Raw genomic sequence first — 26,537 nt, forward strand, 5'->3', positions numbered from 1 at the left:
GCTGGTAAGATCTTTTTATACGAACTGGGAGAAATTGGGCCGATACATTGCTTTGTGTGAGCCACAAGTTCGCAGCTCATTTGCGGTGCCTTGTTGTGGCGCTGTTCGGCGAGCGCATATCCTCACCTGTCATAACACTACGAACTCATTGTTCTCCTCCCACTACGAAGCCATTTGTCAAGCTAAGGCCTCCAAGGTCAATGATGTCGTTGATAGCCACTCCTGTTGCGCTCAGTTGCGCTAGGGGTCGGTCAACCATGCATCTCATTGGTGAGCTAGGTGCATAATAGTCGTAGCACCTGGACCTTGCTCCTGATAAGGCAATTGGTTCTTGAGGTCGGCGACCACCTTGCATCAACACCACGGGGCTGAAGCACGACAACGTCGATCAGCTTAACGAATTGTCCTGCAGCCATCCAGGTCTTCCTCCGCTGCCGTGCTCCCGAGTACAGGTGCGTGTAACGGCCATTTTACTGCGGAGGCTGCAGCAAGCTAACATAGCCCGTATCACCTGTCGGGACCTTGCATTTCAGTGCCGACAACCTTGACGGTGAAAACAGTGATTTTGCAAATATGCTCATAAAATAATGAGTCTAAAACTTCGTGAGCAACACAGGATGACCCGACTATGTTACTCCAATGTGTGCCAGCTTGGTTGCGCAAAGGTCTAACTGTCTGCAACAATGTCACGGTCGACGACATCCATCTGGTATCCAGGGCCTTGGGTCCCATCACGCTTAAACGAGGATGCTATCTGATTTTTCTTACGCACGGATGTGGACTTCAGTCTGTCATACCATAATGTCTACACATACCCGTACACTATCCTTGTGCTATCTCAATTGTCTGGAAAGTGTCTGCCCACTGCGCATCGGCCGATTGCATTTGAAAGTAAAAACGCAGCCGTCGTCATACGGATCACAACTCACCATCTTGGTCTTGCTGCCGGGTGTCGCAAGGAGTAGTTTTGCACACATGATCGGCAATCTTACGCGATACAAGCAGTATACTTTCGTCTTTGTGATGTCTGATCTCCATTGCACTCTCTTCCTCTGTTTACATCATGCCATTGTCATGTGAATGACAAAATATATTCCAAGCGACGAGACCCAGCAGAAGGACATCTCAATCTACGTAGTGTATTCCGCCCTTGCCTTGGCCCGCACTGACCGGTACTTTGTTCGTCGGGTCCTTGTACGACAACAAGGTTGCTCGGGCAGTACGGGAAGATCTTCTACCCTTCTTCCTCCCAAGATTACACGTAGCGGCCGATCATCATCGAAAGCGAAGGAGACAAAGTACAGTTGTTTTTGGGACATGGGGGTGTTCAGATAGTACAGTAGCTGCATATCTTTTTCTTTTCTTTTCTTTTTTGGGCTGCTTTGCTCCATCAAAAGATCTGGGTTCGGATCGACAGCGCTAAAGTTGAAGGGGCCCCACGGACCGAAAGTGGTTCACTGGGCGGTTCATCAACCCCCCCGGGCCCCAACCCAGCCGAATGAGATTCTGTGGTTCGACAACAAAAGGACTCACATCGATATTACCTAATAACAGGGCCCCTTGAACGGAGGGCTGAAAAGAAAGGAAAAAGAACAGCCCCCCTCCCCTTGTCTGTCTTTGATCTCCCTGTTAAATGATCGCGATGCTCGTAATCGTGGGGCATACCCTGGGAGGCTCGCAGGGCGGGGGATCGCGCAAGGGGGTGGGCAAAAGTACTTGTACAGAATCTCTGAAGAGGTTTGGCAGTGCGCTTCAACTTCTTAACGAGATGGCAATGTGTGGTTCCTGTCTGCCTGTGTCCGGGCGGAAGCTAATAGTTCTGGTGATCACAACCTTATCAACTGCCGGTAGTGTGAGGCGATATGACTTTAGCAGCACGAGCGATGTCCTCTCGATGCCCTTGCGATATAGAAACAGCTCACTATTATAGGAGGAGCGACAGCGAAGCCGGCACTACTGCGTGTTTAAATCAAAGGTTGGCTAGGTGCTTTGCCATGACTTTCCTGTGATCTATCTGGACCACGGTATTCCACCGTTCGTCAATATTTTCTTGGTACGGACCATTGCGGGTCTTTCCAATAAGGCTACTATACTTCCTTCTTCGAATAGCATGTCGTTTTCTCTTCGCCCCATGATACATCCATGTACGAAGTGAGCCTCACCGGTGGGCAATAAAAAGCGATCCGCATTCGTCAGAGCTTCATTTGATGGAGGATGTTCTTTGAAATGCTTCATTGTGACGTTTGTGTCAGAGCGTTCGAGATCTCCAGAGTGACAACCCCGTTCTTGACTTCAATCATCTTGACAGAACGCAAATCCTCGACGATCCAATCAGGCTTGGCGGCAATGACTTGCTCCAACGTGTGGCTGGTTACCAGCCCTATCACCTTACAACCGGCCTCCTTACCAGATTTGATTCCAGCGGGACTATCCTCAAATACCAAAACATCGGCGTTATCAGCCAAGCTGAGCTTTGAGCGTCCTAGCTTATAGCAGGTTGGGTCGGGCTTTCCGTTTTCGACGGACTCGGCTGTGACAAGGTGTTCGGGGTGCGGCAGCTTCAAAACGTCCAGCCAGCCTGTCACAAGTGGCATCGTGCCTGATGTCACAATAGCCCAGGGTGCCCCGGCGGGGATAAGCTGTTGAAGAAGATCGCGGGCGCCTGGAATCTCGACGGCGTCCTCGCCATAGAGCTTGGGAAGAAGCCCTTCCATGTGGCAGACATCTGTAATTGGTGAGTCGCTGGGGCAAGTTGAGTCCACCTTTGCCGGAAGTCATAAAGGGGCCAAGTTGGAAAAAGAGGGCCGACTCACAATCCCAATTGGCTTTCTCAGGATGAAGGATCTTCAGAATATCAATTGATCTCCTGCCGTGTGAGGTCTGCAAGATGACCTCGGGATCAATGCCGATCTCGCCTCCTACGCTGTAATCGTATTAGTACCACGAAAATGGGGGGAGGATCATAATACAAAGGTTGCCCTACGTCTGCCATTGCTTTTCAACAGCTGCTGTCGAATCAATGATGGTGCCGTCCATGTCAAACAGAAGTCCCTGGAAGGAGACGGTCTCCGGGGGGGCTAAGTAGGCCATGACAAAGGTATGCGGCGGTACTATAACGAAATAAGTGCTACACAAGACGATACAAGTCGCGAACACGTGCTCGATGTAACTATGATCGGGCTCCGGGTGAAATTCTCAGCAAGGTTCTTAGTAAGATGCGCGGGGGGTTTGTCCAAGGGATGCTCTGAACCCTGTTGCAGGAAGCAGAACCAGGAAACCGCAGTTTTTATCCGAGTTGTCGTTTCTTCTGCAACATGCCATGGACAACTAAGCGGCACGAAACCTAATCAGGCATCTCCGCCATTATGGAGTCACTGTTTGGTTTGACGGCCCCGTAGTCGGACTTGCCAATGATGAATGCATCTGGCAGTTAGCCGCTTCTAGGGGGCAGCTTATATCAGATCCGTATGGATCAGACTGTATCTCATGGTAGAATTATGGTATAACCAATAATATGCTATCGAAGCGAAACCAACTGAATACCGAAAATTTTATTATGGTAGAAACCTCGATGTAAGCACGACTCACGGTGTGGGTAGTGCTGGATGTATACCTAACCTAGCACAATCCAAACGAATAGTCAGCAAAATGGCCGGGAATGGCGCTTTGTCTGGGCTCTGGGCTCTGGACTCTGGACCCCACGTCTAACTCACTCACAGCAATCAGTTCTGCCATCGCCCACCGCCAAAAATATTTCAGCGGGGCAGTCCGATAACCATCTTATCCATCACATCGAAATCTCCATCGGAAGCATTGCAACAGTGCATGCACCAATTTGATCTAACGACTCAAAATGGCCGGAAGTATCACGAAACCCAAGAGTAGGTCATTCATAGATGCGAGACTACGGCTTGCTACTGGAACCCCAGCGACTAATTGATTGTCACAGAGCCAAAGTCCAAGCGAACTACGGTTCGTCTTCGACACAAGATCGAGAAGGCCTCTAATTCCAAGCAGCGCAAGGCGAGAAAGGACGACAAGAAGAACCCACAATGGAAGTCCAAGCTAAAGAAGGATCCCGGTATCCCCAATCTGTTCCCCTACAAGGAGAAGATTCTGCAAGAGATTGAGGATGCCCGAGCGAGGAAACAAGAGGAGGCCCAGAAGCGGCGCGCAATGGCCAAGGCGGCCAAGACGGGTGGCAAAGTCAACGAAGACGACGACGAGGTTGAAATGGAGGGAGACGACGCGGAGGACTTGGAAGGAGATGACGATGTCATGGATGAAGACGATGAAGGCGACAACTCAAACCCAATGGCAGCTCTGATTGCCAGCGCAAGGAAAGCCGCCGAGAAGTACGACCACGAGCTGCAGAGCGGCAGCGAGATGGATGACGAGTCCGACGAGTCCGACGACGAAGGTCCCGTAGGCCCGGCAACCTCAAAGCGGGCCTACGAAAAGGTCTTCAAGCAGGTCATCGACCAAGCAGATGTCGTTCTCTACGTGCTCGACGCCCGTGATCCCGAAGGAACAAGATCGAAAGATGTCGAACGACAGGTCATGGCAGCAGCAAGCGGCGGAAAGCGTCTCATTCTGATCCTGAACAAGATCGATCTGGTTCCACCACCCGTTCTCAAGGACTGGCTCACATACCTACGAAGATACTTCCCGACCATTCCCCTGCGTGCCTCGGGCCCCGCCCCCAACGCGCAGACATTCAACCACAAGAACTTGACCGTGCAGAGCACCGCAACTCAACTGTTGAAGTCTCTCAAGTCATATGCTGCCTCGAAACAGCTCAAGCGTGCAGTATCCGTGGGTGTCATCGGTTATCCTAATGTCGGAAAATCGTCCGTCATCAATGCTCTGCTTTCCCGCATGGGCGGAAGAGGCGCTGCCTGTCCCGCTGGTGCTGAAGCGGGTGTCACCACGAGCATTCGAAACGTCAAGATTGACAGCAAGCTGACGCTTCTCGACTCGCCCGGTGTTGTGTTCGCCTCAGCAAAGGAAGGAGAGTCCTCCAAGAAGAAGCAAGATTCAACTGAGGCACACTCCAGCCTCGTGCTCCTCAACGCTGTGCCTCCCAGAGATATCGGAGATGCCCGACCGGCAGTCACCTTGCTATTGAAGAGGCTGTCAACCTCGCCCGATCTTCTCCAGAAGTTGATGGACGTCTATGACCTGCCACCGTTGTTGTCCACCGATGGCGACGCTACTACTGATTTCTTGGTCCAAGTTGCCCGCAAGCGTGGCAGACTTAGCAGGGGCGGTATTCCCAACATAGAGTCGGCTGCCACAACAGTGGTGATCGATTGGAGGGATGGTCGTATTCAAGGCTGGGTCAACGCTCCTGTCCTACCCGTCACGACGGACACTTCTGGCAAGGCCGCAGCTGCGACGCCATCACACAGTGCTGCTCCTGATCAGAAGCAGATTGTTACCGAATGGGCCAAGGAGTTCAAGCTTGATGGGCTATGGGGAGACGACGAGGCTGCCGAAGCAGCTGATGATGCTATGGAGCAGTGATCATAGTATACTTGTTAGCGCTTGATAATGCGTCACGAGATTCCCATACTCGGCCATTGAGGGACTACGGCGTTGAGGAGTAAAACCTTGCTGCATTGGCTAAATAAATGATTCTGTCAATTTGACCATGACAAAGCTAGAGACATGATAGAAGCCAATTGCCCGCCATAAGTAATTGAGTTGGTCATTGATGAGGTGTCCTTGCATTTCATTGTGCCGCGGTCTCTGTCTCCATCAAACAAGTGCCTGCACTCGATTTCTATTGTCCTTGTCAGATTGGCATTTGTGTGCTACCAATGTTTTCCATTTCCTTGATACAACACCTTTCTATAATTAAAGCTCCCTCTACCCGTTCTCTGCTGAAACGTGGGTGTAAATCATACATGTGTGCACACAGCTTAAGAGGTAAGCCGAACTGTTGGCCATGACGGCACAGCATTTCGTAATCCCGTGTCAGTTGTCGCGAGGAATTCGATCCGTCGTCATCTTGGCGCAGAGCGCTTCCCGGACGTCGTCGGGTGCTCCCTGGACAACGACGTGACGGATCTGGCGCAGCTCTCCGAGCCCTGCGAGGTCACGGTACGCCGGCTCCGCCCCCGGACGGGAGGACCGCACGCTGGGCATGATCTTGATCCCCAGGTGGTGCACCTCCGGCAGCGCGTCGAGGTACGCGCAGACGGGAGCGATGGCGTGCCTGATGGCCCTGCCCGGGTGGATCTCCACCTCGAACCGCCTGAAGCCCTTCCACGGGAGAGTCGTGGTGAGTCTCTGATGGGCCAGCCGCACACCGTCGTTGTTGTTGCTGCTGCTGCTGCTGCCGCTGCCGCCGTCGGCGTCGGCGTCGTCGTCGTCCCGGGTCAGGTAGATTCCCAGCATGTGTGCGAGCGGCGTGGTGCCCCATTTCACCCAGCAGCACACGCCGAACGTGTTCTCCTGGTACAGAACGGCGCAGGCCTCCGCGCCCACGCTTCGGCAGGCCCGCAGGATGGCCGGGTGGAACCTGAAATCCTGGAGGTGGTAGATGGGCGCCCGGTGTCTCAGCAGCAGGCGGTAGACCGCGAGTCTGAGCTCCAGTGGCAGCTTGAGGAACGGAAAGACATAGTCGTCGTCGTTGTCGTTGTCGTCGTCTGCCGCGGTTTCTTCCTTTGGGCTGGTATCTCCTCGTGCGCTAGTAATTGCGTTGCTGGATTCCATAGTTGCCGAGCTCCCATTTGCTTTTTGTCGTCTCTTATTGATAGTGGACTCGATCAAAAAGTTGTCGTAAGACATTTGACCGTGATGATTGCCGGGATTTGGGTGGTCTTGTATACTACGTAAGATGATGGATGCCGCTACGGATGCTTTCCCCCCACTAGAAATTGGATTTTATAGGCAATCAAAACTCACTAGTCTAGACCAACTTTTAACGTTAATACCTCCACATTTCTTTTTAACAGTACCTTGACGACCGAGGTCAACGAGCGTGTTCATTTTGTACATTCCGACGAAATCTATGCTCTAGAGAGTATGGACTGATTCTATCGGCATGCAATTAAGCAACATTGCTTTCCATGTACTCCTGATTATCCAGAGGAATATGTTGCCAAGAGACATGTTCGATCACTCGGTCCAATGAATCTTTGTGGTCATCGAGGATAGACTGCGAAAAGCAACATTGCACCTCAAACCAGAAGATATGTAGAGTATCGTCTTAGTTCAGCTCTGTATGCAAAGTTGCCACGCACGTAAGATAAAGTTCGCAGCTTTCAAAATGTGTTACGTCGCAGTTTGAATATCGATTACATTATGTACATTCGTCGTGATCCATGCAATGGACCTGGCAACCTCGCCCGCTTGCATCCCTTTGAGTTCTTTCCATCGCCAGCGCCGTGTCTTTCCAAGTATGAAATACATATAAATAACAAACCAGAAAAAACAGATAAACTCCGTCGCTGATGCAGTCTCGACCGTGTATACCAAGTTTCTGCCCCGATCGTGCGAATGATGACATACAATTTGCTTAAAGAGGCTCGTTTTCCTCTGCGATGATAAGTACTGGTCCCAATATGCTTCGCTCGATTCGTAAAATCGCATGTCTCGCACCACTCATGAGGTACAGTGCACACTGTGACCCTCCCCAAGACTAGAGGAGGGACTCTCACTGGACGGACTTGATGTGTACTTGCGCATTGCCTCGTTTGCTCCGTTGAGCTCTTTCTGGGTTTCGCTGTCGTTTGCGACTACCGGGGTCCCTTGTCCTGAAGAGGAATGGGACGCCAAGATTTGCACAGGGTTCGTCCACGTGACGATACAGTCAGACTCAGTCCGCTCAGTTTCCTGGAGCAACGCCTGCGCCTCCTCCTCAATTGGCGAGATACGCTTTAATCTTCCGTGTACTGATGGCGAAGGCTCCACTGCCTAAGCAAAGCCCTCAGCGGCAGCACGGCTGCTCGCCGAGTTGGGGTGAGGAGTACTTTGTGCTGAGCCTGAACTGTCGCTTGGTGTAGCAGGCTCCATGACTTGGCTGCGGATATTCATGATCCATTCATGCTGGAGTAATTCGACTGCAGTAGCACGGTGTTTCGGGTTTCGAATAAAACACCTCCTCAAGAAATCAATACCCTGGGGGCTGAGCTGATCGGGTCCAGGCAGTTGTGGCGGGTTGCCTTGGGCAATGTTGTACATGATGGCCCACTCGTTATCCAAATTGGACCATGGACGACGACCCGTTACCATCTCGAGGATCACACAACCTAGAGACCACACGTCAACGGACCCAGCCTTACCAGGGTTCTCGCCTTTGATAACCTCTGGAGACATGTACATCGGGGTACCGGTCATCGACCTGTTCGGTGTTGTTGCTGCCGATTTCACTAGAGTACGTCCTTGACGAGCGATGACTTTAGCGGCTCCAAAGTCAACATATTTGATGACACCATTGTGATCAAGAAGGATATCTGTGCTCATAATTAGCATTCAACACATAGATGAAGGGGGTATAAGAGTTTGGAGAGGGGAGGCTTACTCTCTGGCTTAATGTCACGATGAGCAATGCCGCTTTCGTGAAGGTAGGCAAGACCCTCAAGTAGCTGTAGTGCATAAACCATCGTGACTTGTTCGTCTTCAATTCGACCATGTTCCAGCAAGTTTGCAAGGGAACCGCCCGAGCAAAATTCCATGAAAATGTAAACACGATCACGGTGGACCTCAATACCATAGTATGAAACGACGTTAGGATGGTCGAGCACCTCGAGCACTCCCATTTCGTCTTTGATCTGACTGGCAATCGTGGGAATGAGCTTGGGATCCTGAAGACGGATCTCCTTCACTGCCATCAGGTGGCCAGTGTCCAAATTCATTCCTGCGTACACATTGCCGAAAGTACCACCGCCGACGAAATGTCCTTGCTGCCATCGCATGGTAACGTTGGTGGCCGAAGACGATAAAAAGGCCAGAGAACGATCAACCTCGTTCGATACCTCCAGGACACGGCCCACACCTTGCCTTTCGGCAACGGTTTGCCTTTGAAACTCGTCGATCTCGGCAATCTTGTCCAAACGTTGCTCCTGAATGTATTTAAATGCTTCTTCGTCATCAAACATACGGTTCTTGTCGAGCCTCTTAAACTGTCCGACCAAAGCCTCGATACGTTCCTTTTCTGTCTGTGCTGCCTGGTTGGACTTGGCTCCGAGAATGTCGAAATGGGAGATGAGAAGCCTCATGCAACCAGACACTTTGGCACGAAGCTTGGCATACTCAGCAGGATCCAAGCCAAGAATATGGCGGCCTCTTGTCATGCCCATGGCAAATTCCAGTGCCGGCACAGCCCAGCGGAAGGACTTGCGGTCGCTAACAGCACAATCGTCACAAATGAAGCTGACCCAGTCAAGAGCCAATTTTGTGAGTTTCATATTGTTCATCTGACGACGGTTGCTGTCCATGCTGATCAGTGAACGTTGACCAAACTCCGTGGCGAAGACGAAGCAGGTTTGAATCAACTCTGCACAATTCATGCCTTTCGTCTGCTTTCTGATGATCTCAACACTGTCCATGAAGGTATTGGACAATTTGAATGCGACTTTCCTGATCTCCATGAGTCTAGTGTTGACTTTGTGCAAATTTGACCGTTGCTCAACGACAAGGTCGAGATGCATATCGACAGCGTCCAGGAAAGCCTTGCGTGCGTTCACTAATCTGTACTGCGAACCATCGGCGATGAGTCTCATTTGTCCCACCTTGAGATCCGTCGAGTCAACGTTGAGGGGTTGAGTGCTGCGTTTACCAAACCAATGCAGAGGTGTCTCGGGTCGAAGAATCAGCACGTATGGATCTGTTATATCGGGATCCTGCTGTGGCCCATGAACGCAGGTTCGGAGAATAGATTGCACTTCGTCATCTCGTCCCAGAAGTGTTGGAGATGCAATGATCTGTATGCCGTCGATGTCGTCGACAAAGATATGGCCGCTAAAAGCGAGCCGTTCGTAAAAGTGTTGCAGTTCGTCAGCACCGAAAGCAATACTCATATCGGATGCGTTCTCGTAATGATCACTCAGCATGCGCGAAAAACGTTGTAGCATCCTCTGCCTCACCCGAACGGATTCGAGGACTTGCTTGTAACGCTTACTCATCACGTCGGCTGCTTCCCTGGGCTTTCGCTGCAGTTCACGCTCAAAGGTCTGGCTCAGACGAGCAAGTGCCTTGAAAGTCAAAGTGCTAAACTGTTCCGCAACCTCGATGTCTCCGCCCTGCAAGTTTGCACCGACCATGTTGGCGAAATCCCATTCCTGGAACAGGACATCAGCTTCTTTGTAGGTGTTCTTGTTCCGACTCAGTTTCCAGTTAAGCATTTTGAAATAATACCTCAGCGCTTCAAGAACAACTTGGTCAAAAGAGTCGTCTATGCAAGGAGGCAGTTGCCAGCCGGGCTGTGGTTGCAATACGGTTAGAATGTCCTGCTTAATGCGAATGGCGAGCCGGAGCAAGATCTCGAACTGTCCGATCATCTGATCTTGTAGTATGACGTTTGACTGGGTTGTTTCCTTCATCTTCTTAGCATATGCAAGGCGAACCCTGATAATCTCCTCGATCAGCCGAGACGGGAAGCTGATTAGGGTGAGAATCTCCTCTATGTAAGGCGGCAGATGTCGCTTCTTGAAGGCTGCAGAATTGGCGATCAATGTCTCTTTTGCTTTCGCGATAGTGGTGGATATTGCCGCGAGCATACTTCTTCGAATGAGCGTCTTGGTCTTGGCTGCTATCTTCTGCTTCTCCTCCTCGTTGCCGCCATCGTTGTGCAATGATTTGAGTCCGTCCTCCTTCATGAGTCGATCCAGAAAGGAAGTCTCGTCGCTCAGCCCATTGGTACTCGGCGACCTTTGCTTCTTCATTTGGAAATCCAGTTCGTCATTGCCGACCCAATTTCTCAGAATCTCCAGTTCGGTGTTGATCATTTCATTGGTGTTATACCAGGACAAGACGGCATCGCAGGCTTCAAAAAAAGAAGGCGCTGTAGCAGCCTTGTGGTCGGCGCCGAGGGCTTGCCACGAAGGGTACAGATTCTCACACTTCTCGATCTTCTTAACGACGTCCCGAATTTGCTCGATTGGAGGCTTTCCGGCCTCGCTCTCTCCCTGAACCTCGAAACGAGTTATTTCATCAATGGTCCGCTCCAAGTGCGAACGTGCTTCCTCCACCATTCGTCGCTGTACGGCCAGAGACCTGCCGCATATCTTGGAGCGCAAGCCAACCCAGAGTTCCGCTTTATGGGCCGAAAGACCGCCCTCCTTTTCGGAAGAACCTATCAGGCGTTTCTTTTCCTGCCGCACGACGTCTCCTGTCAAGACGGCTGCTAGCATGCCGTGCCATTCCAGCCTCTCCCTATTGTCAGGATCTCTGACATCGTCTTCGGTGGGGTGGAGGTCATTCTCATCGGCGTTGTAAAACATTATGGTTTCCTCGTTGTAACGGTCGTCGAAAACACCTTCAGAAGATGGCGTCTCACCCTCGGATTCGTCATCTGTATAATCGCCAAGGCTCGGTGTATACGGATCGCCGCCGAAGTAGCTATTGCTGGGCGGTTGTTCTGAATGGCGTATCATGCGCAGATAGGCGGGTTCCTGGTTACGAAACTGCTTCTCCGGGTCGTCGGCGCGGCGTGATCGAGAACCAGATCGGGTATTGATGCTGGAGGGCTGCACTGGAGGTGCCCGCTGTGGCGCATAGGTGCCGGAGGGTGTTCTGGTCAGAGGCAACGGCCTGGATGAGGAGTGGCGGGGAGTGGTGCCGTTGGTGGTGACTGGATCTCGCTGGCTTCTTTGGCTGTTTGCCAGCGAGTTTGGGGCCAGGGAGGCCATGGAACCTGACAGACCACCATCTACGTATCTCGCCAGCGAGCCAAGCTCATCTTGTCGCTCAAGTTCGGCGGGATCGTTCGGGTCTGGTGTGTAGTCCTCTGAAGAGTTTGAAAGGTCGGAATCCGTTGCGATTGCGACGGGGCGCTGTTGAGGATTCATCTTTTCGCCAAGCATTTCCATCTCGCCTGAGGAAAAGCGAACAGCTCGGGGAGATGTCTCGGAGGACATGTCTCTAATGGGTAGCTACGAGCAACGGCGACGACTTCGGGAGGATGTATCGAGGTGCACGCAGCAATGGCGATTACAAACACGCTCAGCTTAATATCAAGTCTATGCAGCGAGTGAGAGTCAGGTCAAAGGGTCTGCGCCTGACGCAGCCTCGCTCTTTCTCCAAATTGAGGAGGGGAATCAAGAAAGGCCGTCACGGTAGCAGTCGGATGTGGCCCATTAGGAAAAGCAAGACTCTATATGTCAGAAGCGAATGATGCTGAATGGAAAGAAGACTTGTCGCAGCGCCAATATTCCAAGCTGGGCCCGATCGCTATCGGGTTGCTTGCCACGTCGAGATCGCGATAGAAAATATCAGACGATGGGAAGAGAGGAGCAAATCTCCGGGCTCTTCCAGGCTCATGGTCGGTTCAGTAGCTCACGTTGGCGTGTTCTTGGGGACTCTAAACCTGCTGGCCTGCTCAAGGGCCTGCCCAAGCCTGCCCAAGCCTGCCCAAGCCTGCCCAAGCCTGCCCGAGGGTTGCGTTAAGCTTGCGTTAAGCGGGATGAGGCCGCTCGTCATCATTGGCTGCAACTGCAGCCGGGATGGTTTTCTAGCGCTGTAGAGCATGAACGGGCCTAGACTTTTTGCTGCCAAGGGTCATGGAACCGTAATTTTCGCCCCAGCCGAACCATCCAATTACTGACCAAGTCAAGTTAGATAGCACAGACGGGAAGGCATCCGGCAGGGGCCTTCGTTCGAAAATCAAGAATGAAACACTGTTGGGTAATAAAGAAAAAATTGGAAAAATAAACAAGGAAACGCGATTGATGTCGAATCTGTACAGTTCCCGAGAGTCAATGCGACAGGAATCATACATAGTCTTCACAGCCCATCTGGAGATTGCGGCAACGTCTCAAGCGGGACCTGGTCTCCGAGGCCTCGGAAGATATGTATGTACATACATACATACCCCCATTGTGGGCAGACTCCAGATTCTTCAATCTTTGTGTGAGGTCCCAGTGGATTAACCTCGACCAATGCCGTCTCACTTGTGTATACAGGAGCTTCCTTGTTCGTGTGGGAAAGTTCTGCTTCCTATGATTAGCTGCAATTTGCTGACGGACAGGTTTCATGCCCAGAATGACCGCGAAGAGCTTCTTCTCCCGTGCCAGCAATGCATGACCAGCAGTTGGTCTGTGCATGGCAACCGTTAAACGCCTGCTGAGTACGGAGCCACGGAGCACCTAACCTAGTGCCTGTACCTGAGAAATCGCAGTTTTGACGCGTGACGCCATGTAAAAGAGCAACCTTAGGGCCCGTAAAAGTAAACGCGGGACGACACATGTGCGGAACACGGGCAGCCTCTACTGACCTTGACAGCATCTTTGTTTTCCACTTACATGCAATTGGTTCCGCATTGTATATACAGTCTTTTTGTGTGTGTGTGTATGTGCGTGCTTGTTCTACGCATGGCTATCTGGGACTGGGTTGCAATCTTGTCTCAACTTCTGTTATCCCGGCATGCAATGATAGAAGAGGAGGAGGGGTTTTCGCATTAGTCTTCTATGTCCTCCAAGGCCTCCAGTTCAGACGCGTCGCGTCAATTCTCACGGGTCAATGCCTTGGCACCCTCGTCAGATAATTGCCTGAACTACGAACATGTCTCTACCCCAACCAGCTCAGGCACAGCGCGCAAACATGATACTTATGCGATGGACGATTTGCTCAAGACTTCAATTGTTGTCAAGGTATTCATTCATCTCCCAGTCCTTGCACAAGAAGCCCCGCAAGTAACTGACGCCTTGCAGCCATATCCATCAAAGCTCTCTATCAAGCCCCGCAGCCTGCAGCCATTGATGCTGCTCCCAAGGGAACATTTACCTCTTTCACATCTAGACCTTGCAACTCCTTCTGGAGATTTCGAGCATGCCCGTCAGTATGAATCAACCATCAAGATCCTGGATCTCGAAAGCCGTATGGGCAACCGTCCTGTTGTGCTCATCGCCCGCATGGAGACAAACAAGACACCATATGCAATAGAGCGCCAGAATGGCGGTCTATATACTTTGTGTAGGCTGGGAAATTGGGTAGATCTTATCCAACTCAGTAGCCATGCCACAGTAGCATATACACGGCTGCTCAAAGCACGCGCCACTCTTATCGGCCATGCCCAACCGGAAGCCTCCACAACACCTCAACTCCACAGCGAGAACAAGAAAAGGAGGCTTGCCATGGAAGCCATTCAGTCGTTGGTCAAGCGACCAGCAAGATCGCAATCTATCTCTCTACAGTCTCAGGATGCCGAGGGGAGCCAAGCGTCCATGGGTCTTGGGGAAGAAACAGCATATCAGACTACGAAGCCAGCTGAGCCGTTGGCAGACGCAGGTAGTATCCAGACAGAAGAAAGAACCGCGACATTGGTCAATACGCTAGCCCCTGAACAGTCTGCGCCATCACGCATCGCTGATGACATATTCGAGAATGTTCGAACTCATTATCTTGAGGCGCTTTATCATTCGATGGCAAGTCTTTTCCGTTTTGACGTTCGCCTTGCGCTAACATTTATAGGGATCTCTGGCATACTTCGCTAAAGGGCCATTATCTCGAGCGCGAGCAGCCTTTCACCTTGACTGCGAATCTAACCTGAATACGAATGAACTGATCGATTTCCTCAAAGGTCTCATCTTGACAACCGTTCAGATAGATAAGAAGTACCGTGAATCGGTGCCTGACATCATCGCGAAAATGAAAACTCATGTCGCAGATTCGGCAGATGAACAAGCCACCAAGGTCAAGAAGAGGAAGACGAAGAAGCTAAAACTGGGAAAGGATGGCTTATACCCCACTGAAAATGAACATGTTCGGAAATGGTGGGACGTTCGCAAACCACAGCCACGAGATAACGATTCTGTGACAACGGAAAATCCGCAAGAAACCAGGTTACAAATCTCACGCCTGCGGTCGAGGGAAACACAGCTGCAAATGATCCTAATTTTGGAGATTTTGGCACTAGAGCCAGTGAAATCTCCTGCCGGGGCCGAGGACTCACAACTCCCGGACCTTCCCAAAGACGAGTCTGTTCCGGATGCTGCTAAAGAGACAGCAGTCAAGAAACGCAACAAGCACAATTTTCCGGTACTATTGGACGTGCATGCAGACCGACTAAGTATCTGGCAATCCACATCCCTTGATGAAATCAAGATATTGGATGACTCCCAGTCTGGCATATCCGACGCAGCGCAGAAGCCTCACGGGTCACATAGCGACCCCCTAAAGGACTTCTGCGTTGAAATTATTGTGCCATTGTAAGCCAATTCAAGTTGCCAACACCACAGCTTAGCAGTTTAAGCTTGTTTGACTAACATGGTGATGTAGTTTTTCGTCAAGGCTCCCCGAACAATGCGACGCCTTGAATAGAAAACTGGGAGGACCAGTAATGCCCTCGCCTCAAAAGTCGAAGCCCAAGGCAGCTGAGCCGATGGCTAAGCCTAAGGCGAGACCAGGTGCCTTGACTAAGCGACCAAGCACATCGAAGCCAACCCGAACTCTTGAGCGTGTTTTGTCCAAGGAAACGGAGCGTCATCGACGAAGTATTTCTCGTGGCCCAGGTAGTATGATCGCGCTGATGAGATCTGCTACCACGCCTGTGCCAATGTTGAAACGAGAAATCAGCGACACATCATCCCTTGCAAGTCTGCCGAATAAAGACGCAAAAGATGCCAGTGCCATTCAAGACGTTTTCTCGAGTTCTTTTGGTGCTTCTAGGCGCACCAGCCAAGAAACAAAGGCTCAAAGAGAGGCCGATATCCAAGCAGAATTGCAAGAGGCCATTTCGAGCCTGAGAAAGCCCAACAGAGAAGTGGTAGTGAGCAAGGCGATGGCAGAGGCTGATCAGCGAAAGGTGACGACAAGCTTATCACAACTCAAGAAATCCAGAAAACCAACCGAGCACCTGGGAACTCATAGCATCATCAAGGCGACTCCGGCTGGACCCCGTTTCAGGAACGCTCTTGCAAAAGAAGCCAACAGTCAACCAACAATGGACAACATGCACGAGTCGATCGAGCAAGGAAATGTCTCATCGTCGTCACGGGCTGTACCGTCGTCTGCGCCAAGGAAGCGCAAGGCTGATGCTGCTTTCATGATAGCAGAATCATCGCCAGCACTACCGACAATGAGTAGGCCTACAGAGCTGATTGATGCGACACCGGCAAGGCCCTTCTTAAAGCGCAGTTTCGTCTCGGCACCTGAGCCTGACGATGGGTTTGTTCTTGCTTCTTCTCCTGTCGCGACACGGCGATTCTTGGCTGTCCCGAATAGTACACTTAAATATCGAGATAGTGGAATCGGGATGCCTTCATCGCCACACGGCGGGGTTGCTGAGACACCATTGAAGAAACAGTCTCTGAACAGACCAGGCTCGCTAGAAGGCTTTGTTACCGTCACACCTGTTAAAAAACGAACTGTTAATAATGTTGTTGCTACTCCAGCACAACCTAAGCTAGTTCAAGAGAAGGAATCAGCAGCCAGGCGGCTATCGATTTATGAGAGACTGGGGTGGGATGACGACTATGATGATCTTAACTGACATGTGCTTCAATGCTCTTGCTCATGTCCGAATGACGCAAACTGGAAAATGCAAGTAGCTTGTTTGGATCAAAAGGTCGAAAAAGCTATTTCTCGGTCACTCTGGTTGAGAACGTGATGAGATATGATGGATGACTGCATGGGATAGGCGTTTACACATTTCGATAGATTTTTACCGGCATAGCATTTGAGCATTGGTAAACAGGTGGTAATGAAGATATTGGTCTATAATTCAAGAGCCTGCGTCTCTGAGGAAATTTGTTGAATTTGTGGTGGGGAAATATATACAAGAACAAGTACGTTTTCACTTATGTACACCATATCATCGGCTGCCTCTTCTCGATTTTCCTTTCTCTCTCTCTCTCTCTTTCCAGCCACGCTCTTCTTCTGGCCCGTCTAGAAGGCCGGGTTGGCGTTCTCGAGCAGCATCTCGAAGTAAGCCTGGTTCCAGGTTCCCGCCTCGGGGGAAGGCTGGAAGGCATCGCTGAGGCCGCAGAACGAGTCGTACCGTGTTGCGCTCGAGTCGCTGGTCCCGTCGGACTCGCCGCCGGGCTTGACCCACACGAACGCGTCGGCGAGCTCGGCACCAGTGTCCGCGGTCGGCCGCACGCCGAACCCGGCGCCGTCGACGTTGCACCAGTCACCCCACGCGTCACGGAGGCCTTGCACACCGTTTCTGTAAAAGGCGTTAGAATTTTGTTTATAAAAAAAAATATTGAGTGGGGAGGCGGAGGGGGCGGTTCCGCTAAGAAATAATAAAGAAGCCGTGGGATAATCACTTACCGGCCAGTGTCGACGATTGCGTGGTTGGGCATGCCGGCCGTAGCCAGAGCAGCGCCGAAGAGGGTGACGTACTTCTCCTCGTTCTGGGCCTTGTTGTACTGGCCGTCGGCGTCGTTGGCGAACTCGCCGGGCTCGGCGTCCCAGGAGTTCCAGCCGGCGACGTTGGTGGAGATGCCGCGGAACTGGCTGGGCGAGCCGGCGCTCGTGTAGGCACTGGCGAGCTCCTTCGCGCCGGGCGTCAGGTTCGCGTCCCAGCCCAGCCAGCCGCCGTGGCCCGCATCGAGGTACTGCACCACGTTGGGCAGGTTCAGGCTCTTCAGGGCGTAGGCGACGCCCTCGCGGTAGCCGGCGGCCGAGTTCTGGCATGTGGTGAGGTCACTGTTGGTCACCAAGTTAGGCAGGGAGTCAGGCTCGATAACCAAGGCAAAGGCGGTGTTGGGGTTGGCGTTGATGATTTCGACGATGGCTATCATGACATGTTAGCTGGTGGGTACGGATGTAGAGGTAGGGCAATCGTGACTGACGGTCAATGTATTGGGTCTTGTAGGTGTCGAGCTCGCCAACAGCCAGTTCACCGTTGGATGCCTTGGCGGCACAGTCACGGCCAGGCAAATCGTAGATGACGAGACCCAAGACGTTCTCGCAAGGAACGCCAGCGGCAAGCTCCGTGGTCAACTTCTCGATGTTGGCGATGGAGTCGAGCCACAAGAATGTACCAACGTCAGCGACCTCGAGGGCCTTGGCAGCCAAGGCGCTGTCAGTGATGGCGGCAGCGGCAGCCTCGACCTCGGCTCTGTAGAAGGAGTTGGCGTGCAGTGTGTATGACTCGAAGATGTTGGTGCTGGCATCCAGGGTGACAGCCGAAGTGCATGCGCGCTTCTGCATCTGAGATGGCAGAGCGGTGGCCACGGCGGCCAGCGCCAGGAGCGAAGTGAAAGTCGACTTCATTGTGATTTCTGAAGGAATGTCGTCGAGAAGAAGGTGGCTGGGTGAGTGTCGTATCTCAAATCTCAACAACGGCCCTGGGATACAGTTCTTATATGCGCCAAATGGTAACGCAGGGGCATCAGTTCCTCGTGTAGCATTTTGTTCCTCCCTCCGAGATCTACATTCTGCCATCTGATCTACGTTCAGGAACAGGAACCACGTTCCGCTAGCTCGATCTTAGGTCGACATGCCATGCCATACCATGCCATGCCATCGCCATCCAGCATCCCGTGACTGCATATACCTTGTAGGGGTGTAAATTGTTAGCTCCGAAGGTCGATGAAAGCAGATTTTGTGGTAGCCTGCATTTAGAAATGTTAGGATATCACATGTAATAACACATAATTTGGTGAAACTCTGCCGAGCTTCTCTCGTGCCCTTATCTCTTTTTCCTACTCAACTACATGGGACGTGGGGTTGAGGTACCTGGCCTACATACAATCACTGACCACTACATATTGTACGCGCTGAGCGGCTCTCGGTAATGTCAAGGGGCACCTGTAATCAAACCTTGAAGCAAACTGTCCTCGAGGTTGATGATGCCAGATGATGCCAGGAGGTCTCGCAGAGTTGAACAGCGGCCCGGCTGCCGAAAGCGCTTCCCAGGGTCCGATCATGCCACCAGGTGCAAAGGCGCGGAGCGCACGCGGCGAAATAAGTCCTTCAATCCCCATCCTCCTGCAATAAGAGCCAAGCCGCATCCCGGCACCAGTGGGGTCAACCGATGCGGCTCAGTATAAACGGCGGCAGTCTGCCCCGGATCGCTGGTCTTGGCAGCCGTTTCAGAGAGATGACGTCGATCTTTTACCTCTTACATGGGCCTGCGACCCTCCGCATCCCCAAAGGGCAACTACCGAGTGATGCGCTTTTAGTGGCTTGCCAAGACTTTATTTCGTGCCTGAATGCAGAGACGCGTCGTCATTCGATTTCTGCTTGCCTATACTCCGTACGGGGTAGCTGGTGTTGAGCCTTGGCTGGGTTTAAACTGCCAGGACTCTGCGGTCCCGGAAGCCTTTATGTATTGGGTCACTGTCGAACATTGGCATTTCTCTATATAGAGTAGCAAAAACGAATAATGCACAACTCTGGACATAAAATAAAGAGAAAGAAAGAGACTCATAGTTTAGACTTGAAAGTTTTCATGTAATGCATAATAACCTTGCATACAATTCGAATAAGTATAAAATGCTTCATAATCGTGAGGGCGCATGATGAAGTGAGTTGTTAGATACCATGTGCGGACTTACTCGGACACTGATAATTGCGAGAAGCAAGAGAATTGTGTTCTCTACTTTTGTCATACCAAGCTAGCGAATATTTCTTGCCGTTCCGTGTGAGATCCAGCAGACTAGCCACATGTAACAATCGGCGTCTAAGAGCATTTGACATCATCGCGTTCCATTTTCACGCAGAGTTCACTGGTATCCGCATCCAGTGTCTATACTTAGCAGCAGGCAGTGCCTTAATAGCCATATTTTGAACCCTCATCACAGCTACGCATATGCGTGAATTCTTCCTTCTGACCAGGAGTGTGGAAACTCTTTGAGTGCAACGGTCCTTTGAACGCACATGATAGCAGCCATGTCCTGATCCTTGCCCTTTCGGTCGACTTTAATCACTAGCTCTTGGCTTTTCGCATTCCCTTCTTCAGCTTTGGTACTCTCGCTGCCGCGCATGTCTTTGGATTTTGACCATTAATGTTGTCCAAAAAGCCCTCCTGATACTCCTCTTTTTCCTCCCGAGTTGCATGATCATGGTACTCGCACCACCAAAGATCAGGGTCCTTGGTATTGACGTCATATTCAGGATCGTGAGAGTTGATGACCTCGTCACCACGAACCTTACTGACTTGCAGGATTTTGATCAAAAACAACGGGGGAAGGTTAACATACCTTTCGGTTTTCCTTGAATGCCGCATTGAAGAAAGCGCCCCAAGTTCACTATTGGATCAAGCGATCTGCCATCGGGAGTTCTGCAGGGCCTTTCTTCATGAAGTGTTGGTCGGTCGAGTTTAGAGTCCTCAAAGCGAATCACTGAGTCCCGAGTAATGTAGCCATGCAAAATTTAGGCACTTTATACTTCTTGCTGATCAGATAGACATCCAGGAGCGAAGCCAAAACTCAATGAGCACCTGTGAATTCGTAAAGTCTATCTCGACCGTACTCGGCAATTTCCAATCAGGATGGTGCTGATGCCACCGCTGCGAGAACAGAAGCAGGCAAATTTTCGGCTGTGTCATCATCGATATTGTTGTCGTCGATGTTCATGTGTAAGCATCCGACGGGTATCTTCCCTGTAGATACCCACGGCTTGAAAGCTTCCAGGGTCTCAGTGCTGACATCTTTCAAGTTGATCTTGTCTTTGTTGATGAGCTCACGGGTGGAGTCGTCCGAAACCGCAATATATTTCGGATAAGGGTCGAACAAGATTGCCTGCAGCGAGACATCGTGAGTTGTGTTGTTGTGCGTGGCTACAGTAGTTAGCCATAGATTGTACAAGACAAGAACACCAGATCCAGTGGGTAAATATGCAACCAAAGTTAAGGCAAACATTTCTGAGGGGTTATTGTTGACCCAGACGTTAAGAGAGACCGTCAAGAAGTTGAGCGTTGATTTCGTTCGCAAAGATACTCTAGGTTGCTGCAGCACAACTTCTCGAATAATTAGTTATTGATGTTTTGTACCTCTGCTACGGCTTGTATCACAGGTCGTATTGCATAAGGTCCGACCTGCACGCCATCCAACGGGCCGTTCTCCGAGCGAAGAAGCAGCGGTGCGATATCTCCTGGTAGCTGATACGTACTTCATATTTAGCAATATGATATCGAGAAAGGCTCGGCTCGGGCAAACCCTATGCAAAATTTCTGCTTCTTCATTGTTTTTGAGATAGACCTGCAACACCACTACCACATCATACCCAAAGGCGGTGGAGGGAAACCATGGCGTGTCCTACTGCTATCCCCACCGCTGTATCCCCAACCGGGCCATCCACTGTCGCTGCTCTCACTACTATAGCAGGTTGAGCAATATGAGCTCTCACTACCGCTGTCGCTATCGCTGCCGCTATCATAATCATCCCAGACCCAGTTCCTGTAATGGCTATGCCACCTCCAATGGCCGTCGTAGGACCACGAGATGGGCGGGTAGGGCCAGAAATAGGGATTGAACGGCATGTCGTGATATTTGTGCTCGCTTGAACCTGATCTTTCGCGTTGCTGTTTGTTGTGGCTATGAAAGCAAGTGTTTGATGAGAGTAAAGCAATGGAAAGGGCCCCGTACCAATTTCGAGACGAGGTGGGGAGATTTATACTCGGCAAACGAGAAACAGTGATTAGGAAATAATATCAGGCCGTTGGATCACCTTGCGACAAATTTCTCGTTTTCTGTCTACTTTTCAACGTTGCAGAGAATGGAAGCATAACAGATTGCGCGAAGCATAGAATCATGCAGCGAAAGTTATACGCAGAGGGTTGAGCAAGTCAATTGCCTAGATGTACAGGCATCTTTGATAATATCGAACGTTACTATGTACTCCCCGAAGCGCCGCCAGCCTTGCTCCAGGATTATTACAAGTTTTAATCTCCCAACTTACAACCCTATCTGGGACTGCATTTTGATCCAGCAAGGAGGTACGCTCCTTTTGATCCTCTATGGCCAATGATAACGCATTTGCTTTCTATGAGCACCTTCTTTCCCTTTTCCATTTCAAATCGTAATGAGCAGCCATCATCAAGGCGCTATTTCGCCACGAACGCCGAATCGATGCACCTCAAGCCAAAAAATAAAATAAAATAAAAAGGTTAGACATATCCGTACTTGTGGTATACAATGTTCACTTAGCATTAGAAGCCATATTTCTCCCAGTATGCTTCAGTTATACCTCATGGTACTCTACGACCTTCTTGTCCTAGAACTGCGGAAGTAGTCGTAGGCCATGGGGTCATGATCTGGCGACATGTTCTCGTCCTGCGGCAGGTTACCATACCCACGAGGACCACCTCCCAGCATTCCGGCGCCTCCAGGAGCACGAACGGCCGACACATCCAGGCTGGCTTCTCTTGAGCCAGAGCCGGGGGTTGTCATGGGCATCGCCGCTGCATTGCTGACGAGGTTTGACCCACTATCATTGCCCTGCGCGTAGAAGGGGCTTCGCGTGCGGCTGATTTCCGGTGGAGCGGCGTAAGGATTAGAGTTACCAAGTTGTGGTGAGAATGACGAGTATGAGCGCCCCGGTGCAGGGCTAGCGGTTCGCGGGACGTTCGCAAGGCTGGGACTAGCAGGTCTTGACGACGGCTCGCTACCATTCCACATGCTTCCGGGTGTGCCTGGCCGGACCATATCAGCTGCGCGACCATAGATTTCGCCGCCACCATGCTCAGATGCAAACTCGGGGCGGTTTTTATAGTATTCAAAATCCATCTTTCCTTCGGGCACAATTTCAAAGCCTGGCATAGCTGATCTTGCTTTCCCAGACTTGTCCATAGGATTCAAGATATACGCATCGCTGTAGCCAGACGTGGACATGGTATCTCCCGAGTAGGCTTCTCGCCCATCTGATATACGACCTCTGTAAATCGAAGGAAGTACGTTTTGAGCCTTCGCGTGTACCATGGGAGTGATGAGCGGCTTGTACAAGGCAGGATGGCCAAAGCGGACCGCTAAGCGGTCAGATCGGAGTGGGTCCTTGCCCCTTTCATACTCCGGGTCTCGCGCAACGTTTCGAACAGCGTAGTAGTGAATCTGGTTGTCAAAGACCCTCGAACAGTAGATCTTGAAGGCAATCATGATAAATGGCAGAGGGACAACAGCAAATGCTTGGATGTGCGTTCCCAAACCGCGAACCCAGACCGTGAGGAAAACGATAAGATTTCCAAGTATGGTGGCAAATACGAATCGGTTGAACAAGGCCCTCCAAAACATGCCTCCCGACTCTGTTTTGGTGACGAAAATATAAAGCAGCAGGTACTTCCTTAAACATACATCGACGGCGAAGTACAGAGCAGCGGCTGGGAATACCAGGGGCTGCAGGCATCCATAGAGCATAGCAATTGTCGAGTAGAAAAGGAAGTAGTTGTAGTACATGGCGTATTCGAAAGGAGGTGGTGCAGTCAGCTCAATCAGCTCTCTCGGTGTTGGACTGCCCAATTTTCGTTGAAAGAAACTCCAGGTCAGCTTCCAAAGTTGTGCAAGATCAGTAGCAACACCCATCTGGCGCTGCAACAAGTATGTGACCCAATATGGAGATATATTACACAAAGCAATGAAGAGAGCTGATGCGGGATCCTGTTTGAGAATGGCCTGCCAGGCATCTCCATTCTTCTCCGTATCAGCTACAACGGCCGAAACGAAAGACCATAGAGTGCTGAAAATGGAAAAAACGATCAAGTTGTTGAATACGAAGAACGAATACAGTTTCGCCAACACGTGGCGTTCCCGTGATGTTTTGGTTCTATCTCCTGCCCTGAGAGACAAGCGTCGAAAGATGATGGGGAGAAAAAGGTAAGTGAGCGAGGTAATCGCAGGCGAAGCGATACCTTGAACAATTGACCAAAAGGTGGTGTCGGCAGCCAACGTTTTCTGGAAAGTGTCCCACACAAGGCCAAGATTGCTAAGATTGACCAAAAATATGGCTATAAAGGCGTTTGGCACAACCCAGATGAGGGTAAGAACAGTCACCCAGATGTTATTCCATATTCTGCTCCAGCTCCTGGCTGACGGACTCATGGGCATGTTGTCCCAAATGATGTCGTTTGGTCGTGGGGCGAGGGATATGGTTGTTCCCTTGGGTTTTCTGTTGCGGAGTGCATGAGCGATGGCGTGGGTTTCGGCAATGTCGTCATAACTTGCAAAACCGTATGGAAGGGTGTTTCGTTTGTCGAGTGTGGTGCGTACCTCCTTGATTTCGACTTCAAGATCTTTGATACGTTGAGTTAGATATTCGATAGCATCGACCTTTTGGCCTTTCGGGTAAGTTCCGTAGGATGGATCCTTTTTGGAGGGTTTGCACATGGGGCGTGCAGCGGGTAGGTTCTTGGGGTCTTTCAGGTATTTGGCCAAGACGGCCTCGAGTTTTCTGACCGTCCGATCATGTTGCGCAATGATATCGGGGAGAACCTTGACATTCCGGGCAATGGCCGTCCTGGCAAATGACGACTTCGGAATGTATTGGTCGATCAATCTGGCGATACCCTCGTCGGAGCCCATGTTCTTGGGGATATCGTTGAGCATGAGAGTCCTGGCATGGAGACTATACTGGTACTCTTCACTGTCAAAGTATTGACGGCGTAGCGTGACAACTTTCCTATAATTCCACCACAGGAAGCCGCAGATGGTGAGGTTGGCTAGGTATGCCATGACGACCTGAGACCATTGAGCGTCGTTCCAGACCTCGAGAGGTGTAATGTGTTTGAACCACTTCTGATTGCCAGATGTATTGCTGTTTTGAGTCCAGTTGACAGGTATGAGAATGGAGCAGCCGAGAATGGCTAAAACCAGGAAAATATTGCGGCACATCCTCGCAAATCGCAGGAAAACAGCCGCATCCAGACCGGCGTGCCCGATTACGTCTTGCTCCGAGGTGTTCCATAACGGTTTTACCCAGGCAAATATACCCTTTCCTATGGCGGGAGGCGCATGTTTCTCGTCGGAATGTTTTAATTTTGGGGCGTAAACGACTGTATTGTAAGGACGAACGAAGGAAAAGAGAAGTGCTATGGCAGCTGTGATGCCCAATGAAGATCCCAAGGCGGACCAAATAGCTCCATCTGCAAGCTATATTGTCCCGTGTAAGTTTGTGGCTCCCTTTGATTGAGAGTTCATTTCTGGACACTTACGTCTTGCTTGAAGGGATCGTTCAGCAATGCCAACAGTTCTGTACCAGCATCATCTCGTGATACGAGAGACGGTACAGGATTCCACCCTGACCCCATCATGAGGGTTCGTTGTAGCACGTCGAGAGCGTCTGCGTATCTTGGGGTTCGTCTCGGCTTCGCGAATACGTCAAATCTAGTGGGCCAGCATGTGTAGTTGTGTACTTCGAATAGTGATGTCCGAGTTGGTGAGGAGAAAGCTTTGGCGACGAGACAATGGGCTCGCACTCAAGACCGCAACGTCTGTCTGCAATATTTGCACAAAGGCGCGCCGGTCAATAGCGGCAAGGGCGGGCGGGCTTTAGTGGTGGTCGTGCACAAAGATACCGAGGACCAACGGAACAATCAGCTTCGTCAGAACCGTCGAATCTCAAGCAGAGTCTGCTTGCTTGTCTGCTCGCTTGCTCGCTCGGTGTCTGAGTTGGGTCAACGAGCAGGGGATAATGCGATGCGAGTGAGGGCACCGTCGTAGGTTGTAGGCTGTAGGTATAGGGGCCGGAATGAGTGCCGATACAGTGGCGCCTGGAATAAACGAGCGTGGATGAGGAATAGACCGGGGGACAATCTGAGGCCCGAACTCGATGCGTGTGCCTGTGATCCCTAGTGGTAGCTGCGCACGAGGTGAGTGAGCAGCGGGAAAAGAAAGAATATTCAGAGTTTCGGGGGAGGAGATTCGACGACTGGTTCTCCGAGAAGCATTTTCGACCAGAGACGACTATGGGAGGAGGGACATGTTTCTCTATCTGGCAGAGACAAGGACACGAGAGATGACGAAGTTTTTAGCAGGGATCGTGCATCTTTCCCTGCAAGGTAAAGCGACATCCCCCATCTGGGCATCGACAATTGGCTTGGCTCCACACCAACAAGCAAACACCCGCAGCTCGCAGCACCTTGACGTCGGCCAGTTCAGTCTATCAGTACAGTCACTAGATCCTGGGTTATGTAGATCGATCCCTCGCCCTTTTTCGCCAATCCCGTCATCTCTCCATGTAGCTTAACTATTAGCATCGCCCGAGCAGCGCAACACCCAACGCCTTTTACTTGGACGTACAGTACTCAAGGTTTCTCAGCGCACGAATCTACGCTCAATCGAGAAGAATGGTCCCCCGGCAAGACCGGGTTATGGACTCGGCAGCAGCCAACCACAACTGCAGCCTGTCAACCATGCGGGAGAAGCAGACAAAGAACAAAGTTTCGTGCCTGGCGCTCGTCGCTTTCCGCCCAAAAGTTTGAAGCATAAGAC

At 51.2% G+C, this 26,537-nt stretch overlaps 8 protein-coding genes across 8 annotated transcripts; 2 read left to right on the forward strand and 6 right to left on the reverse strand.

Moving 5' to 3' along the window:
- Positions 1–2,231: 2,231 nt before the first annotated feature.
- BKA67DRAFT_538483 (haloacid dehalogenase-like hydrolase) lies at positions 2,232–3,090 on the reverse strand (the record flags this gene model as incomplete). Its single annotated transcript, XM_046100473.1, has 3 exons — positions 2,232–2,725; positions 2,814–2,923; positions 2,984–3,090. 3 exons carry the CDS (start codon positions 3,088–3,090, stop codon positions 2,232–2,234), a joined length of 711 nt encoding a protein of 236 aa, XP_045954954.1.
- A 763-nt stretch (positions 3,091–3,853) lies between these two features.
- On the forward strand, positions 3,854–5,526 carry BKA67DRAFT_522557 (P-loop containing nucleoside triphosphate hydrolase protein; the record flags this gene model as incomplete). Its single annotated transcript, XM_046098381.1, has 2 exons — positions 3,854–3,881; positions 3,950–5,526. The coding sequence occupies 2 exons, from the start codon at positions 3,854–3,856 to the stop codon at positions 5,524–5,526; spliced, it is 1,605 nt and encodes a 534-aa protein (XP_045954955.1).
- Positions 5,527–5,752: 226 nt separating this feature from the next.
- BKA67DRAFT_364252 (uncharacterized protein) lies at positions 5,753–6,940 on the reverse strand. Its single transcript, XM_046096444.1, has one exon. The coding sequence runs from the start codon at positions 6,793–6,795 to the stop codon at positions 5,980–5,982; it is 816 nt and encodes a 271-aa protein (XP_045954956.1). The 5' UTR covers positions 6,796–6,940; the 3' UTR covers positions 5,753–5,979.
- A 983-nt stretch (positions 6,941–7,923) lies between these two features.
- On the reverse strand, positions 7,924–12,017 carry BKA67DRAFT_521885 (uncharacterized protein; the record flags this gene model as incomplete). Its single annotated transcript, XM_046098323.1, has 2 exons — positions 7,924–8,462; positions 8,531–12,017. The coding sequence occupies 2 exons, from the start codon at positions 12,015–12,017 to the stop codon at positions 7,924–7,926; spliced, it is 4,026 nt and encodes a 1,341-aa protein (XP_045954957.1).
- Positions 12,018–13,391: 1,374 nt separating this feature from the next.
- Positions 13,392–16,955, forward strand: BKA67DRAFT_574837 (DNA replication regulator SLD3-domain-containing protein). The gene is made up of 4 exons (XM_046103452.1): positions 13,392–13,817; positions 13,878–14,591; positions 14,638–15,374; positions 15,445–16,955. The coding sequence occupies exons 1-4, from the start codon at positions 13,635–13,637 to the stop codon at positions 16,655–16,657; spliced, it is 2,847 nt and encodes a 948-aa protein (XP_045954958.1). The 5' UTR covers positions 13,392–13,634; the 3' UTR covers positions 16,658–16,955.
- A 97-nt stretch (positions 16,956–17,052) lies between these two features.
- On the reverse strand, positions 17,053–18,387 carry BKA67DRAFT_522109 (glycoside hydrolase family 6 protein; the record flags this gene model as incomplete). The annotated part of the gene is made up of 3 exons (XM_046098346.1): positions 17,053–17,332; positions 17,440–17,905; positions 17,964–18,387. 3 exons carry the CDS (start codon positions 18,385–18,387, stop codon positions 17,053–17,055), a joined length of 1,170 nt encoding a protein of 389 aa, XP_045954959.1.
- Positions 18,388–19,907: 1,520 nt separating this feature from the next.
- BKA67DRAFT_648488 (uncharacterized protein) lies at positions 19,908–21,804 on the reverse strand. Its single transcript, XM_046105987.1, has 4 exons — positions 21,343–21,804; positions 20,734–20,896; positions 20,319–20,383; positions 19,908–20,274 (listed from the first exon to the last, which is right to left on the reverse strand). The coding sequence occupies exons 1-4, from the start codon at positions 21,596–21,598 to the stop codon at positions 20,045–20,047; spliced, it is 714 nt and encodes a 237-aa protein (XP_045954960.1). The 5' UTR covers positions 21,599–21,804; the 3' UTR covers positions 19,908–20,044.
- A 32-nt stretch (positions 21,805–21,836) lies between these two features.
- On the reverse strand, positions 21,837–25,354 carry BKA67DRAFT_681555 (uncharacterized protein; the record flags this gene model as incomplete). Its single annotated transcript, XM_046108921.1, has 2 exons — positions 21,837–25,196; positions 25,253–25,354. 2 exons carry the CDS (start codon positions 25,352–25,354, stop codon positions 22,317–22,319), a joined length of 2,982 nt encoding a protein of 993 aa, XP_045954961.1. The 3' UTR covers positions 21,837–22,316.
- Between the last annotated feature and the right edge of the window lie 1,183 nt (positions 25,355–26,537).

Source organism: Truncatella angustata (genome assembly GCF_020726525.1).
Source record: "Truncatella angustata strain MPI-SDFR-AT-0073 chromosome Unknown BKA67scaffold_7, whole genome shotgun sequence".
Lineage (NCBI taxonomy): Eukaryota > Fungi > Ascomycota > Sordariomycetes > Amphisphaeriales > Sporocadaceae > Truncatella > Truncatella angustata.